Genomic DNA, 18,168 nt, shown 5'->3' on the forward strand with positions numbered 1-18,168 from the left:
TATTTTAATACTTGGGTGGAAATCGAGTCGCTAGATATTAAAATAGAGAGCTTTTTTTTAAGAATTTTGAGTTTTGAGCTTGTACCAACACACACTGTTCGCAATTAGACTTCTATGGAATTCTCATGGGAAGCGGGAAAACAGGGGAAAATACCTAAACTAGACGGATAAAAGCAACAGGGTTCGAGCAGAGGAGACAACCGAGCTCTGCTCCCAGATTGCTGGTCATCCCGGAGGGCGTGGCTTGATGTGCGACGTCACTGATGGTTATATAGGCTGCAGCTGTGGCGGCGGTCTCGCGCTGCTGAGACAGGCAGAGCACCGAGGACCGGCGGCGCGCGCTCACAGACTCCCCCAAACAAAGAGAAGCACGCGAGGCTGCACAGCATCCCACCCTTTCAGCCGCGAGCTCACTTGCAGAACCGCTCCTCCTCCCCTCTCCTCCTCCTCCTCGTTCTTCTCTCATCCCTCTCAGGACAGAACCGGTCCGGTCCGAGGCTCGAGCGCACAGAAGCGACAATGACAACTAACGGAGCGACGAACGGAACCAGCGACATGCTGCAGATCCAGTTCGGTCTCATCAACTGCGGGAACAAATACCTGACGGCGGAGACCTTCGGCTTCAAAATCAACGCGTCCGCCACGTCCATGAAGAAGAAGCAGATCTGGACCCTGGAGCAGAGCGGCGATGACTCCAGCGGGAACGTGTTCTTCCTCAAGTCACATCTGGGCCGGTACATCGCCGCCGACAAGGACGGGAACGTCACCGGAGACAGCGAGACCCCGGGTCCGGAATGCCGGTTCGTCATCACCGCTCACGACGACGGCCGCTGGTCCCTGCAGTCCGAGCAGCACGGCCGCTACCTGGGCGGCACCGAGGACCGGATCATCTGCTTCGCCCAGACCGCCTCGGTGGCGGAGAAATGGAGCGTGCACATCGCCATGCACCCGCAGGTGAACATCTTCAGCGTGACGCGCAAGCGGTACGCGCACCTGAGCGACAAGGTGGACGAGATCGCCATCGACCGGGATGTCCCGTGGGGAGTGGACTCCATGATCACGCTCGTGTTCCGAGATCAGCGGTACCACCTCCAGACGTCCGACAACCGCTTCCTGAGGAACGACGGCGCGCTGGTCGCCACGACGGACAAGAGCACCGGCTACACGCTGGAGTTCCGCTCCGGTAAGGTGGCCTTCAGGGACTGCAGCGGCAGGTACCTCGCGCCCTCCGGGCCCTCCGGTACCATGAAGTCCGGCAAGAGCGCGCGCGTGGGCAAGGACGAGATGTTCGTGCTGGAGCAGAGCCACCCGCAGGTCGTGCTCACCGCAGCCAACGAGAGGAACGTCTCCACCCGGCAAGGTGGGTGTGGTGGTGGTCCGGTCCAGATCCTCTGAGTGTGTGTCTGTGTGTGTGAAGAGTGTCTGGTCGAGGAAGGGTTAACGTGATGGAATTTTGAGACTGCATCTCCCTCCTGCAGCGCGCGCGCACACACACGCACATACACACACTGAATGATGGACACAGAGCATGGCCTAGACTTCTAGTCCCACACCAGAGGCCTGTGCGCACTTACACATGTTTAAACAATGCTTTTTGGGCCAAATCACCCTCCTTGCATAAAAAATACTCCTGGTGTGCCATACCAAGCAAATACAGGGCCAGTGTTGTTGATACCAGTACCAATACTTTTAACCTATAATGGCAGCTTATGTAGGGGAGAGCAGTGTGTCATGATTTATGAGAGGAATCTCTAATTTGCAAATTCTGAGCACATTTTAATGACCACTGAAACACTGATTTTTACATTCCACTATAATTGGCTAACGCTGATGCAACAAAACCCACCTTTCAGCTTTTCATGTACTCTGAAACTTGGCTTTTGTTTGTTTTTGCATTTTTCATAGTGCATGTTTTGGGTAAATGATTTCCATTGATTCTATCACGTTTGTATCCATCTGATACCAATACCAGCATTGGTATCGATACTATCAATATTTGGATCCATCAGCCCACCTCTACAAAATGCAGCACTTCCCCCATCCCCCCCACCCCCTGCTATTCCCAACCCCCTCAGGCTGGAGCGGATTAAAAGCACTGTTGTATCGTCTATGGTCAGTAAACTTTACAAACCACCACCATGTACAGAGTTCTCAGCCTCTTACACACAGAGCACCGTGTGCACACGTGCCTTCATTCAAATGTAAAACAGTCTTAAACTGGAAGGCTGACCGTGCCACCGAAGCAGAATGGCTCCACAGTTAGAGAAAGGGGAGAGGATGACTGAAGACTTGGTAGGCAACTGCTACTTTTGTCTTTATACCAAAACAGCTTGCTTAATTTAGGTCGGGTGAGGTTCTGACTGATATGACCAGGAGCATTTAAAAATGCAACACTAGAGTCCTCACCATCTGTGCAGCAGAAAAAGCTCCACAGTCTCAGCTGCCCAGTGAATGTGGATGGAAAAGCTGAAACTGGAGCCTTTGTGTCTCATTAAGAGAGATGCACAGCAGCATCCACTGCTGATGTGATTATTAGCTTCGATAAGGCGGAATAGTTTTTGTTTTTCTTCAATCTACTCCCCCTTCCCTCCATTACTGTTTGAGTGAGAGCTCATGGTCTTCATGAATGTCTGATTTTCAGCTGCATGACTGGGCAAGGACACAAGCTTCTCCCTCCACCTTCTTCCTTCCTTCCTTCCTTCCTTCCTTCCTTTTTTCCTCACCCCTCCTTCCTTTTTTCCCCAATCTCTGTCTCCTTTATTGTTCTAACCTTTGTTTTTAACACCTCTTCTATATTTCCCCTCCTCCTGCCTTGCCACCCCCTCCCCCACTCATACCAAGCCTTCAGGCTTGGCTGCTGTGTCTCCAGTCGTCATCGATGGCATGCCTCGTGCTGAACAGTTGTCAGCCTTGATGTGTGCCTGAATATCCCTTTCCCATCATTAATCCTAAACAAAAAAAAAAGTATGATGAACTCAGCAGAAATTTGAGATCAGAGCGAGAGTGTGTGAATCATTCTCTAAATATCACTGTGAGCCAGCGCAGTAATCTAAGAGTATTTGCATGAGGCCGCGAGGCTCTGAAAGTAATGAACGACTTATAACTGATGCTCTGAATCGCTCTGAATATTTGGCGTCTGCTGAGAAGACTGGTGGTTTAGTGGCTTTTTTGTTTTGTTTTTTTAACTACAGCTTCTTCTATTTTCATGAAGTGTGATCTGTCTATCCTTTCATTTTCCTCTCTCATCTTTGTCACACCCCAGGCATGTTTGCTCTGTCTCCCTGCTTTGTTTACTTGTCACAGAGACATTCATCCTCGACTCACAAAGTAGGAGTTGCTACTTTTTTCTTTTTTCTTTTTTTTTTGTCCACCTTCAAGCTCAGTCCAAGCCCACAAAATGGTGGTCCGTTTTGAAGGTGGAGGTTGCGGTATTAAAATGATGGGCCCCTGCAATGAGAGCACGAACTGCTCTTTAATAATCCACCACAAAAACAATCACACTGTGATCTGAATGCTGGCTGCTCCACCACAGTTTATTATGGAAGGTGCAGTATCCTGCTTACATGGCATGTGTTTAAGCAAATTTTGATACCAAGTGGCTTGTAATCGAGGAAACTGCAGTTTGTCATATCCATCTCTTTACGATTCGAGTGACACATGGAGTATTGGATGCAGCGTGGTGGATCTGCATTGATGGTTACCTTGTAGACAAACAAAAATTTACTTGCACTCGATGTTTCTCAGTGAGAAAAAGGTCAAACAGAGGTGTTGGGTTCAGAATGTCTTTACCTTTATTACACCCATGCTTGCTAGCATGCACTCTCCCCCGTCATGAACTCTGTGGAGCCACTTCTTGCCTGCGATGGCTGGTTTTAAACAACCAAGATGGCGACGGCCAGAACTCGTCTACAAACCAGCGAGTGATGTCACAGGTGGTGTGAGTCACTTTTAAGTGTGTTGCTTTAACTTAAAGGTGCAGGGAAAGGAGCACTGCTATCAGACTGCTTCTCATGTCTTTAGATGCTTTATGCTGAAATATTGGAAATCATATCAGACATGTACCCATGATGCCTTGCTCATGGGTGACTCAACCCAAGTCGTCCCTTCTGATTGCTACAACTTATAATGAGCAGGAGATCCGAATCTTGAGAGGGGGAAAACCACATTCAGCCCGCCAACAACGGGATCATTGTGATGCAGATTAAATGCCAAGTGGAATTAAACTGCCTCCAGATGTTTTTTCAAATCAACAGCTGGTTATGTCCCCTCCACTCCATTCTAAAGCGGCTGACAGACCCAAGCTGTGATGATGGTTAAAATCGGCTGGCTTTCATTAGGTTTTTTTTTTGGGGGGGGGGGGGGGTTGGCTCGGGCCAGCTCAATCGGGTCACTCTGAAAGCTGCTTTTGTCCAGTCAAAACTGTTGATTTGGTGACTCGCACTTAATTGCTGTTTGTCAAGTTCTCACGCTCAAAAGCGGTAAATCCAGTTTAGACATCCTTTCATTAGTCGGCCATGATTATTGAGTCATGAAATTCTCCTTTTTTTTTTTTTTTATCTTTCTCATGCAACCCTACTTTAAGATAAAATTATAGTCTGTATTGTGTGTGTTTTCAGTTTTGGCTACTGCAGGTTAGTTTGCACAGACACCGTGTTACAGTGGAGCTCACTGGAGGAAAAAGATTCAGCTGCTCGTTTCAGGTTTAGCATGTTTGATTTGTTGTGGTTACGTCATGGGAATCTGCATCCGCACACCTCAACGGTGCAGATGGTTAATATATTATGAATGCAGCTTCAGCTGATAGTATTAAGTTAGCTCATCCAAACACACCTACCAAAGACTCTAACTGAGCTGAATGGGATTAGAAACGTTATCAGTGCTTTTGTTTGCACTTCATCATGAGACTGCCGTTAATCTAAAATGTTGCAAATAACTCAAATGTTGCAAATGTTTTTACAAGAGAGGAGCTGACTCTTAACTCCCTTCTGTGATTTATTTTATTGTTACAGCCCAGCAGTGTTTTAATAAATCCAATATTTCATATTGCTTCACGTTAAGTCTGATGTCCGTCATCGTGTGACTTTAAACAAAACCCAAACTTCATTCAATTCAAAGTTGCTGAAATCAGCCTTGTGAGGACAGAGTAGTCATTTGTCACATGGGTGCCACAGTTTCTGCTGTTCGCTAATCTGAACTCACAGCATTTGTAATTGCTTTTTAAACTGACTCGGTGCTGCTGCTTGTTTCCGGCTCATAACATCCACTCTTCTTGTCTCTGGTCACGAATTCTCAGAGAGGCTGTTTAACGACCCTCATATGGACTCAGACGCAATTATCAGTCAGTTAGCCTGCAGCTCGGTGGCCCTTAAGTGGCCTGTTCTTCCTCTAAACTGTAGGGCAAGTGTGAGTGAAGACTGAGTGCTGGTTTGTCAGCTAAACCAATAAGAATCCGTCACATCCTGTTGGTGACCGGTGGTTGCTTTGTGACCACTGAGTGCTGACTTGCTGACTGCTCTTTGCTCCACAGGGAATTGTTGCTTACAAAGGTGAGTTGACTCGGGGGGTCTTTGGTTTTTGGTGACAAAGCTCCTGCTGTCTCCATAAAACCCAAAGGACTATGAAAACACTAGATTCAACCAAACCTCCAACCCCCATTGTGAAACACTTAGCTTACAGTACTGTGTACCATCTTAAGTCTCCTTTTATTTCTTTATAATTTGCTAGGAAAATGGGAAAGAAGTGCAGTAGCTTGTTGAAACATGCAATATTATATACTGTATGTGTATAGTTGTGTATATAAGTATATAATACTTTAAGTAATCTTCAGGAATAGTTCTCAGGGCTTCTTTAAGGACATTCAAAGTTCTTCTTTGGGTTTCGGCTGCTGTTTCTTCTGTTCTTTGTCAAGATGATCCCAATAATGTTCAACAAGGTTGAGGTCTGGGGTTCGGGGAGGCCAATCCATGCCTCTCAGGTCCCGTGTCAGGTCTTTGGATTCTTTTTTCACCTTTATTTCTTAATGACGTAACTTTATCTTTGGCATTTTTCAGAGATTAAAGTAAACAAAATGTGAGCTAATGTTTTTGGGGGTTTTTTGTCTTTCTTTTTTTGACGGGCTGCTAGTAATAAATTTACTATTTAAAACCGGTTCTATACTAAGTTGTCCAGTATGTGCAGACACTATGCTGGTTTATCTATAGAGCCGGGAGTCTTTTTTAAATTTCTTGAATGGTTCAGTGAGTAGTAACAAAAAAAACAACCCCATTCCTCTGAAAATGATCAATTGCAACTGATGCAACGAAAAACTCTGGAAGAGCTTCAGACAGCCTGAAGATGACATATTTTAAGAAAATCCGGCTCCTTGGAAGCAAAATGTCAGAAAATGAGGTGTGACAGTCCTGTGGATCGAACAAACTGAGCTTTAAATGTAGCCAGCCTAAACATCTCTATAGCCTCACAAAGCTCACTCTTGTTAAATGGTTGCTTCTCCCTATAAAGTCATCTATACGGATTACAGATTCATCTGTGGTTGCTTTGCATTAATTTGACAGAATCCTCATCTCGTAATTCATAAATAATATTTAAGTGTGCGCATTAATCAGGCTGAAACCAACCATGTAATGTGTGGTAAACTCAGGAAACAGAAACACTGGCTCCATGTTGTGTCTGGCCACGAGTCAGCCCTGACACCCTCTGTCTCCTTCATCCACCCCCCCGCAAGCAGGAAATGAGACGTGAGAGGCGCAGCTCTGACCTTGGCTGGTGTGCGATAATCCCCGCGGGGTGAAGGGCGACTATTTGCTTTCTCTGACTGCAACAAGGTCGGCCAGTAAGATAAAAAAGATGGGAAGCATTTAATTTATGCATCCTTGGTAATGCTCGCTGGCTGTGACTGAGTGGGCACGCTGGCGTTTTAATGTTTGCACGCCCTCTGCGTGTTTGTGTGCTGGGAGCGCGCCAGAGGATCGGCCTCGCGTCAGCTGCATACCCACGAGGGGGGGAACCTCTCCTCCTCGATGTCTGCGCTTTATTATAGGTTAGGGTTCAGCTGGTCTCCAGCGTGTCACCCTGCCGTGCTCTGGGTGTGTCTCCACATTGCCGTCCTCGAGTTCACAGCGCAACTGTACTTCAGTAGAGACGAGCTGAACACACAGTTTGAATCAATTTGCCAAAAGATTTGGGGCATCCCCGGGCACGATACTCTCTCACATGCCTGACCTCCTTTTCTCTGCATGCATGTTTGTTGTTTTTGTTTTTTTTGAGTTGAAGCAGCAGTGTTTCAGTCAGTGTGGGCCGGCTGGTTACACTCTGTGTTTGGATCAGAACAAAAGCTGATGATCTGGCTCCCTGTTTGTGCCCCAGCTGGTCGCCTCCTCAGCCAGGGCCTGGTGAACAATAGGAGCCACACAAACACAAACACACAAAGTAGGCTTGATAGAATCACGTGCGTTCACAGCAGGCCTCTGGTGCTGGCTCACTGAGGACAATCTGTGCCTGCCGCCATTAGGCTGAGTGCGATGGGTGGAGTGGACAGAAAGATGGAGGGGTTGTTTAAGTAGAGCGTGTGCATGAGGTTTGGGAGGATTCGGCATGTGTGGTTTGCTGGTGTGTGTACATGATTGCAGACCCTCTCTGTCCTCCATAACCCTGTGAGCTTCAAGACTGATCAGTGTGGACAGATCTGGTTGTGTAGCGGCCTCGGCCTCTCTCTGGGTCACGGCTGAGGCTGCACGGCCTTCAGGGTGACTGTTTTGTCTGTCAGTCTGGTATTTTTATAGCAGTTTTTTTTAATGTCCTTGTGATAACTCAAGACAAGGCAGCCGAATGTGTGAAAGTGTCTGACACCATCTGTAAGGCTGACTGAAGTTTATTCAAATCAGATATTCGGAGAATCATTTACTCAAATCAGCTCAGCATGCAAAACTGCGTCTTAGTTTCCGGGTTTATTTTCATATAGTGAAATTCATGTTTGTTTTTCCGCTGAAACTAACAGTTCCAAACTCACGCCAGACTTTAGCCGGTGCCGGTTTTCAGTGTTTGTGTGAAAATGCACATTATACATGCACGTAAAAATCAGACGTCTTAGATTTGTACAAAAATGAAGTAAATGAAAAACATTGAACTGAGAATGAAAAACAGAAGCTAAAGTAAACCCTGCTGACCTTTTTATTCAATATTTTTAGACTGAGTTTAAAAGTGTGTGATGCTTGATATTACCCCAAGTCATCGGTCACTGAAATGAACGTATTCGAGCCTTGTGATGATTTGGTGTCAGCAGTTGTTTTATTTTAGACTGAAGTAGTTGTTTTGCTTGGGCAGAGCGCAACTGAATAGACTGTTTGTTTGAAAAATTCCCCATTTTGGGAAGTATGCTTATCCTCTTGACTGATGACAGTCGGATAAGATGCGTGGTAACACAGTTGTACGTTTTGAAGCTGTAATCTAATTTCACCGGTCGCGTCACAAACAGAAAGAAAAAATCTCCCAAAACATTACCCCGCCAGCAGCAGCCTGAACTGCTGGTACAAGGCAGCATGGATCCACGCTTTCATGTTATTTATGCCAAATTCTGTCTCTAATGTGAATGTTGCAGCAGAAACTGAGACTCCTCAGACCAGGCAGCATTTTCCAAGTCTCCTGTTGTCCAATTTTAATGATCTTGTGTGAGTTTTAGCATCAGTATGATGGGTTTTCTTCTACTGTGGTCTTCTGCTGCTGTAGCTGAACTGCTCAAAGGTTTGATGTTTTACATTCAGAGATGCTCTTCTGCATGGCATGGTTATAACGAGTGGTTGTTGGAATTACCTTCTCCTCAGCGTAAAACAGTCTGTCCATTCTTGTCTGACATAAACAAGGTATTTTATCCAGAGAATAATTTTTCTTCTCAGACCATCTTCTATAAACCGTAGAGATGGTTCTGTGGGAAAATCCCAACAGACTAGCAGTTTCTGAAATACTCGGACCAACAAGCGTGCTATGTATAAAAAGTAACTTGCATCACCTTTCTTCCACATTCTGATCCTCGCTTTGAACTTCAGCAGGCCGTCTTGAACAGATCTACCTGCTTAGGTGTGTTGAGTTGCTGCCATGTGGCTGACTGTTGAGAGATTTGCAATAACAAGGAGTTGAACAAGTGGCCAGTGAGTGTGCAGTCTTTGAAAGCAGTTAAAGGGTTTTCATGCAAGTTATTTTTCACCACATGAACATATCCAGCTCTTTTCACCAGAGCACTGATTTAAAAAGCCATGCCAGTTCATAATATGGAAACAGCCAGCAAAGAAAAACGATAGAAGGAAGTGACTAATGAATAGATATGGCCACCACCACACCTGTGCGCCATGTGTCATTGATGAGTGGCTCAGGTTTCCAGGTTTGGCTCTTGATTGGTTCTTTTGGAGGACGGAGCGAGAAAACCACCAACTTTGCCTTTGAATAGATTTCTATTCAGTGACTCTGAGTGCTGTGAGTCTCATATGTAATTTATCACATTTGTATGAAGCTGAGGTTAGCACCAGGTTAGCTTGAACTGAACAGATGTAAGCAGCTAGCTTGGCTCTGTCCACAGTAACAAGTCCACCTACCACCTGCTCTTTAAAGCTCAGTAATTACCACTATGATTTGTTCGCCTTGCCCTGGTTGTCTGGTTTGACCCCTAACTTCCTGAGCTGGATATCAAACTGCTTGTTTTTCATAGAGCCGCCTCGACACTGTATCAAAACAGAGCCCGTGCTACTGCTTTGAATGAACAGCTCATGTTAACGCAGCCCAGATGACATAACTCACGCTTGACGGGCTTTTTTCTTTGTGCTCTTATCATTTACAAGTCAAAATTTCCAAAGTAAAGACCTCATATTAATATGAGGTTTTGAATGAATTTCATAAGAGTCTTTTGTAGTGTTTTTAAAATTAGCACATTTGCTATTTGCATTGTAAAGTCGTCTCTAATACCAGCCAAAAGCTCGTCATGGGTCAAAACCACCAGCAGATGGTTTGATCCACGCATAGCCACAGTCTCTGTAATAAATGGGCTCTGCTTTGCTACTGCAGAGTTGCGTTGGCTGAGCAGGAAGCAGCGAGCATTAGAGGAGAGTTCAGTGACGTGTCCTATCTTGGAGGAGACGGATCTTTTTTGCCATTTTTCTTTCTCCTTGTCCTCTTCAAACCCTTCTAAATGAACATTCTTGTTTCCTCCGTACCCCCTCCTCTCCACCATGTGGTTCCCATTATGGTTATATTTTCCTTCTTAATCATCTGTGTGTGTGCACATGTGTGCATCTCTGCATTTTTCTGCAGAAACTCAATCCCGAGTTGACTTTTAGTGAGCACCAGACACAGTCCGTGAGCAGTAACTGTTGAACACCTTCATGTAACGCTGGCTCTGTGTGAATACTGTTACTACAGAGTGCTGCTGGCAGAATAGTTACTTTTTTTTCTTCGTCTTCTTCTCCTGATTCGCCCTCTCACCTCTTGCTCTGCACACATTTACATAGCAGACAGTCTCTCTCGCTCTCTCTCTTTTTTGTGAGCCCTCTGGCTATAGGTCAGTGCACAGTATGATTTCATCATATACAATAGCGGGCTTTGTGCTGCTTAGATTGTATTTGTGCGTCTGGGTTTTCTCTCTTATAGTTGACTCATGTGTTTACCTCTTTGTTGCTCTTGAGTGCCTGACTAAGGTTGATTTGATTTTAATGAGGTCTGCTGTCCTGTACAAACACACACATGCACTCACAGACTCACTGATTTTTTTTTTTTTTGTAGTTTTTTTTGGACTACAGATATACAGCAGGGGAAGAAGGATGTGGAAATGACAATTATAACTGTGATGTATTTTAAATGTTCACAGAGCTAAAGCTTTATTTCTTTTTTTAAATTTGCCTACAAATTTTGTCAAGGCTAGCTGCCATTGATGAAATAGCCAATCAAATTATTCAGATAGTTCCCATTGCTTTTGGTACACCTTAAGGGACACCATCACTCTCGTTTCGTATTCTTGGAATCCGCTATAGTAGCTTTGCATGATTCACAGTTCAAAATAATCCTTTTAACTTACACTGGGCCTTGTTGCAGTTTTCTTCTGATATCTGATTGGCTGCCCCTCATGAACAGAAGGTTTGAACAGCAGGTGGGTGGAGCTTCTGTGTGCCTGAGATGACCATATTAGGATATGTTCTCACTGACATCACGCAGAGTGGGGAAAAATATCTGAAATACTAAATGCCTACAAAGCCAACAACTTATAATTTAGTTGAGTAATGATGTTTCCATGCTATAAATGGAAGCATGTTAATATTGTATCATTATTTGGGGATGTAGATGTAAGTATTTAGCTTCAGTGCTGCTGTGCCTTCTCAGATTTCCGCAGAGACTGTTGTCACCGCTGGCTAGCAAACTGCTTCAGATGTTTAAGCTCTCGTGGACTTCTCTGTGTGCTGTGACCGTCCACCGTGACGCCTGATCCTTTGAAGTGTAGTGGGGTCTGTCTAGACCAGGACAGATGTGAGTGGGTGGGTGTGGGTTTGTGTGCAGCTGTGTTAAATCCTTCACTAATCTAAGCTGACTGATGTTGTTCATTTAGTACGTCTGATCCTGACCAGCGGATGTGAACGTGTGGGCTGTGTATACCTCGGTGGGTATAAGGGTGCATGCAGCGCTGTCCGGATACTTTGAATTATGAGGACAGGGCTTATGTCCTCATAATCCTTGCAAAGAAAAAGCTTTTGGAGAATGTTTGTGGAGAAGTTTCAGAAGAAGTCCTTACTATATGGTTACCTGCCTCGCGTGTGTGAGCATGTGTGTCCGTGCGTGTGTGTTGAATGTTAATGATGAGTCTTCTGTGGTTATTCATATCCCTCTCATATTCATCAGCCTGACAAGGTCTCCCCAACATTTTAACCCCGCACAGGTATGGATCTGTCAGCCAATCAGGATGAAGAAAGTGACCAAGAGGTATTCCAGATGGAGATCTGCCGTGAAAACAGGAAGTGCGCGTTCCGGACTGCCGCTGGGAAATACTGGACCCTGACGGCTAACGGCGGCCTGCAGTGCACGGCCTCCACTAAGTAAGAATCGCACACATCATCACAGCTACACCTGCTCCAGTCTGTCCGTTCATTGTCCGTGTGAGTGTGTGTGTGTGTGTGTGTGTGTGTGTGTGTGTCTGCTGATTGTGGAAAACTCAAACTGGTCCGTCATAGCTTCTGTTGTTTAGTCCTAACTCGTAATTTGACCTGTGTGTGGGAGGGATTGATGGCGTGTTCATAGCTGTGGCATGCTGTGGGAGTTGAAGTGCATTTGTGTGCAACCCTAACCTGTGGAGTCATTTGCTTTAATGTACAGTAGTTCAGTCCAACCAGAGAGCTAGCTATTAACCCCTGACCTTTGACCCTATGCTCTTGAGTCACTTCTCTGTGAGGCCCCAGACAGCTCCAGGATTGGGAGTCTGGTCTCTTTTACGTGTCATGCTTCAGTATTAAGAGAGAGTTTTACAGGTAAAGAGTTTTACTCTTTCTTGAGGAAACGGTGATGAGGAGGAGTTGCAGATGTTTAGCGTTAGCATGTTTGCACGTGTGCAGGAATGATGCAGAGGACAGCAGTAAACGGATCCGGCATCAGCTCGGTCACGAGCATGCGCTATGAGGGAGCTCAGAAGCAGACCATTCTGTTTTTTAAGATAAGACCGAGCAGATCCCCGACACTGAGGGGGGCCTGCAGGAACTTCACCAGATTACTCAATCACATTCTTGAGATTTCCCTCTGTTTACTTCTCGCAGATTAGACCACCAAAGTGCTTTTTTTTTTTTTTTTTTAACCAGCTGTGGTCTGCTGAAAACATTTTGAGAATGTTTCTGAGCTTCAGAGAATCAAAATCAACTTAAAAAATCCTCCACCAAGTGAAAGGATTTAGTAAGCTGCTTGATTCCACTTAACCGAAGACTACAAGCTTATCCCTCTACCCGGATCCTACCTATCCAATTACCCAAGAGTTACTTGCACTGTGATAAAGCTGCTGGGTGTCTCAGTCTGTGAAGATGTGTTTGGTTTTTGTTTTTTTAGCTGACAATCCTGCGAGTGCATTACTGCATACCTGGCTGCTGTGTAAGGTTTTTTGGGTACTCCTTTAACTCTTACATTTTACTTTTCTCTCCATCTCTGCAGATCAGCTAATTGCTACTTTGACATTGAGTGGCGTGGGAAGAGGCTGACATTCCGGGCTGCTAATGGGAAATACGTCGCCGCCAAGAAAAACGGCCAGCTGGCGGCCACCATCGACAGTGCAGGTTAGTGTGATGTGTTGATACGGCCGTGCAAACAGACGCATGGGGGCTAACCAATTTACACCTCTGCAGTGACGGGGGGATTTTCAGTGCAGTGGAAGTAATTCAATTGTGGCTCCAGTTGTGCACTTGAGAGCGGAGGGGTTCTGTTTTGTAAGCTGTTTAATGCTTTTTAACTCTGTTGCAGTCTTTTCGTTTGCGTTTTTTGCCAAGTTCTTACTCGATGTATTGAGTTAATGGTGCTGATTGGAAACATCATGAGAAAATTCCTGAGCAAGCAAGAGTGTGTGTGACACTAAAAATAAATAAGGGCTGGCTTTTGTTACCAGTGTTGTGCAATGAGTGAAAAGCTTCCTGCTGACCAAAAACAAAAAACCTCTTTATATCTCTCAGAGCCATGAATGTGCTCTTTATCAGCCACAACATGGAAAGTGAAACATCGCCCAACACGTTATATTGGCATTTTAGAAAATACAGGTTATGCTGACATTATGAAGGGTTTTTTTTAATGTTACCTTCAAACACTGAATATTTTAAGCTCTTCTAGTACTGCAAAAACTGAGTTTATACAAGACTGAAAGTCAATGTTTGGTATGATCCCCTTTATTCTCCAACACAGTCTGAACTCTCTTGGGCAGGTATAGGAACAGTTCTCCAGGCTTCTTGAAGGACATTCAAAGCTCTTCTTTGGATGTTGACTGGCTTTTGCTCTGTTCTTTGTTAAGATGATCCCACACTGCTTCAATGGTGTTGAGGTTTGGGTTCTGGGGAGGCCAATCCATGACTGACTGTGTAACATTGTGTTTTTTCTATCGAGATATGCAGATATGCTTTTATCCCATTGACAGTGTGTTGGGGATCACTGCAAAGCGCATTGACACAGATTTTCAGTCCAGTTCTTGTGTAGTTTGGTATACCTATTACAGCCTTTTCTCCCGGTTTGTCAGTAAGAATGACTTCTTGACAATCACCTTTCCACTGAGACCATTTCTTGTGAGGCATCAGTGAACAGTAGGTGGGTCAGGTGAAGTTCTGGATGCATCTCTCAGGTCGTGTGTCAGGCTATTCACCTAAGAGCTCTATGCGGGGGGAAAAAAAAAAGGGAACCAAATGTGTTCTTTTTGGTTTTTTGCAATAGGCTGCTAGCAACAAAGTGCCTAAAGGTGCAATTTAAAATTGGTTCTGTTGGGTGCCTTTTCTTCATGCTTGAATGATTCATAGTTTTAAACAAAAAATCTTCCCTGTGAAAATGGTCAGATATAAGAAGCCAATGTTGAAATAACAGCTTCTCCTAACAGTCTTTTGTAGTTGTAGACAGATTTGATGTCAGTGCTAACCAGCTAGCTAACAGCTGCAGATTTTCCTCATACACTGATGCCACATATTGTCAAGTAGTTTGGTTGATTTGTTACACTGATGTCCTTACATTGACATTACACTGAATTTTTATACATGTAACGCTTGGCCAGATACATTTTTATTAATAAGTGTTTATTAACTTTGGCTGCAAGCACATGATGAAAGTCTTTGTGCTAACTGGCTGCCTGTAACATTAGCATTTAATAGGCAGATCAACCCCTCTGCAAACACCTTTTTCCTCACATTATTCGGTGGCACAGAGGTTCTAAAAAAGGAAATGCCAAGCTTTTGCACAGAATTTAGGCTGACAGAAACTACAAGTCAGCAAGCAGATCACAAGATGCTCCGCTTATAGATCGGGCGTTGGTCTCCAGCATTGGCGGATCAAAGCTGAAGTGTTTTTGCTTTGTGCTGCAGTTTCTCTTTCGGGAGGCGTTGGCAGCTTGAGCACTCGCTGACACAGATTTCTGACATGAGTTGCATCACATACGTTATTTTTTAATGAGAACAAAGAGTCAGCATTTTTAATCATAAGCAGCATTCCAGCAAAACAAAGAAGCACAATGTGCTGATGTGAAGACGCACACATTGCTCTGACACATCTGTTGTCTCTTTCAGGCGAGTCTGAGGAGTTCATCATGAAGCTGATCAACCGCCCGATCATCGTGCTGCGCGGGGAGCACGGCTTCATCGGCTGCAGGAAGGTGACCGGGACACTGGACTCCAACCGCTCCTCCTATGACTACTTTACTCTGGAGTTCAGAGATGGAGCGTACAGCCTGCAAGGTCCGTTTTCGACACAACTGGGTCCTGCAGAGGAGGACTCACATTAATGGAAACTTTCATTTGTAGTAGCCTTAAACAGTCAGCAAGCTGTTGCTATAACGTCAGTATGTGGAGAGACACAGACTCGGGGGGTTAATCATTTATTCTCCAAGAGATTTAGATTTTCACTATGGACTCACAAGGTGTCTGTGCCAAAAAAGGATTTGCATCTTTTGTTTCTTCCCCATGATTATCATTTTTAATCCTCACTTTTCCTCCTCCCCTGTGCCTCCTCTCCACTCTTCCTGCAGACTCCACAGGTAAATACTGGATGGTGGGGAACGAGCAGTCGGTGGTGAGCAGCAGCGACACGCCCGTCGACTTCCTCTTTGAGTTCTGCGACTACAACAAGCTGGCCATCTGCCATGCCGCCGACGGGAAGTACCTGCGCGGCGACCACGCCGGCGTGCTGAAGGCCAACGCCGACGACCTTGAGACCGCCACGCTGTGGGAGTACTGAGGGGGAAGTGGAGGGGGAAACCCGCGGCGAACGGGGATGTGGTCGACTGCTGCCGTGATGCCAGAGGAGGGAAACGAGAGCACGGCGGCGGCTCGACGACACCACCCGTCCACACATATATGGTGTCCTCACCCCCCCCCTCCCCTCCTCCCTCCCCTCTTGCTCCTCAGTATATCCTGTACTTATAACTTTATATGTTGATGAACTGCACAGAGAGAACAGGAAGGCTAGAAGAAGGAAAGAAGGAGACGCTCCTTTTTCCTTTCCTTTTTATCCTTCCTCTCTTTTTTCCAGCTCTGCTCTGCAGTGCCGACCTTTATCTGTTGCCATAGTTACCACGGGGCTGTGCACTTTTCTTCTGCTCCAATCTGGTTTGCTGCTCGACCCATCCCCACCCCCCCATCCTCCGCCACTCACTCCGTCCTCGCCTTACGATTGGGCTGTTTCTACCCCCCAGAGCAGAGCAGAGCCACGTTTAAAGAGCCCCCTCCTCTCTGAGTGAACCCCCTCGTCTTTCCACTCGTCTCTATTGTTTGTGTGAGCGGCACACAGTGGCAGTATTTATGGTGTCTGAGCTGATCTGGTAGAGTCCTTTTTCTACTTGATCTGATCTCTGAAAACAGACTCAAACCTCATCGCTGTGTCCTGTCAGGTGGCTGTGAGATAGGAAGGAGGAGGTCTGTTTTTCTGATGGTTGGCTCTTGTAGAAACTGGTTTTCTCACCAGGCTGTTTTCTTTTTTCTTAATTTCCTTTTCTCTCTCATGAGCGGACCTCGTGCGCCTGTGATGACTGTGATACAACTGGAGTGGATCTGCTGATGATAAAGATGTTGAAGATGTTCTGATCGAAGGGTTCAGTCTCGCCCGTTTTTCATCTCAAGTGTAGGAAATGTCCAAACAGTTTCCCGTATAGTTCCTCTAGCTGTTTCCTCATTGGTTTGGCAGGAAGTCTGATTTCCTAGACCAAACGATGGGAAGTAGGAAGTTGATCGCTAATTCTATTGTCACAAGAATAGTGTAAAGAAACTAAGTGAAGCATTAAAAATGATGGGGCCACATGTGGTATGTGTAATGAAGGAGGAAAAAAGTCTGTGAAACACAGTTGGATTCATTTCTTTTTCCATGTCCGAGGCACAGACATTATCATGGGTAAGTGTACAGTAGGTAGTCCTAAAAAATAAAAACTGGAGTAAAATGATTTATAAACTCTTTGAAAGCTGCTTTTTCGATTCCCTCGACCTGGCGCACACCTTAGCCTTTACATGTAGACCAAACCTTTGATACTGGAACCGACAAAAACTGGAACCTGGTGCTACTAACAACATCCCGTCGAGCGTCTCGCACACCGTCCGGGGACGGTTTTCCTGCTGCCTGTCCACCTCTACACCCGTTCCCCATTCCCTAAATCTGCTGCTTCTTTTCGGTCCGAGCAGCGCCGTGACCGCATTTACAGCGACGTCTCCATTTCTGTTTGCGTTGGATTTTTTTTTTTCTTATGTCTGAACTGTTGGTGAAAGTTCAGAAGAGACTTGTTTTAAAAGGAGGAAAGAAGTAGTTTGGTTTCGCGTTTGATTACAAGTGGTCTGTAATGCAGTCATGTAGCACGCTGCACCCACGGGTCCTCCCCCACCTCCTCTTCGATTCTCCACCCTTCAGCAGTCTGCATTCATACTAACAGAAGCAGAAAGTTTCTATCTGCTGCTTTTTTTTTTTTTTCCTTTTTTTTTAACGATCCAGCAAAGATGATCTTGGCACGTGCACCCCCGCCCCCACCTGAATTATTGGGCTCTTCCACCCATCATCATCCAGCATTCCTCTGATCTGAAGGTCAGTATGGAAAACCAATCACTGCTTAGCCCACGTCCAACTTTCTGAAGGTTGTTTTTTTTTTTTTTTTTTAATTTTTTGGCATGAATGGTTGAGAATCTCGAGTGAATAAAAGGAGCAGTTGTCCTCAGAGAAACCAGCTTCTCCAAGGTAACCAAGACATGGGCTTAGACAAACGGATGTGGAAGGGTAAACATGTGGTAATGACTGTGCCTTACTCTTGAGTTTTCGGGCAGTAGACAAATTAGAAAAAAAAAGTCCACATCTTTGCTTTGTATAACTGGAACTTCCTTTTGTATTATTTTGTATAATTTTTTTGATATTTGTGGATTAATCTCTCTTTCTCTCTCTCTCTCTCTCTCTCGTGCCATTGGTTCACCTAAAATCCAACGACCAATAAAACTGGGATTTGGAACGCTA

General features: G+C 45.3%; 1 protein-coding gene across 1 annotated transcript; it reads left to right on the top strand.

Annotated features, from left to right (window-relative positions):
- The first annotated feature begins 278 nt into the window (after positions 1–278).
- On the top strand, positions 279–18,168 carry fscn1a (fascin actin-bundling protein 1a). The gene is made up of 5 exons (XM_063471438.1): positions 279–1,360; positions 11,906–12,062; positions 13,159–13,280; positions 15,255–15,422; positions 15,713–18,168. Exons 1-5 carry the CDS (start codon positions 520–522, stop codon positions 15,919–15,921), a joined length of 1,497 nt encoding a protein of 498 aa, XP_063327508.1. The 5' UTR covers positions 279–519; the 3' UTR covers positions 15,922–18,168.

Source organism: Pelmatolapia mariae, linkage group LG4, assembly GCF_036321145.2.
Source record: "Pelmatolapia mariae isolate MD_Pm_ZW linkage group LG4, Pm_UMD_F_2, whole genome shotgun sequence".
Classification (NCBI taxonomy): domain Eukaryota; kingdom Metazoa; phylum Chordata; class Actinopteri; order Cichliformes; family Cichlidae; genus Pelmatolapia; species Pelmatolapia mariae.

Bases quoted from the DNA above. Each gene is read 5' to 3' on its own strand.
- fscn1a (XM_063471438.1), top strand. From the start codon at position 520: ATGACAACTAACGGAGCGACGAACGGAACCAGCGACATGCTGCAGATC. The intron at 1,361-11,905 runs GTGGGTGTGGTG...AACCCCGCACAG, and splicing joins GAACGTCTCCACCCGGCAAG to GTATGGATCTGTCAGCCAAT. The intron at 12,063-13,158 runs GTAAGAATCGCA...CCATCTCTGCAG, and splicing joins CAGTGCACGGCCTCCACTAA to ATCAGCTAATTGCTACTTTG.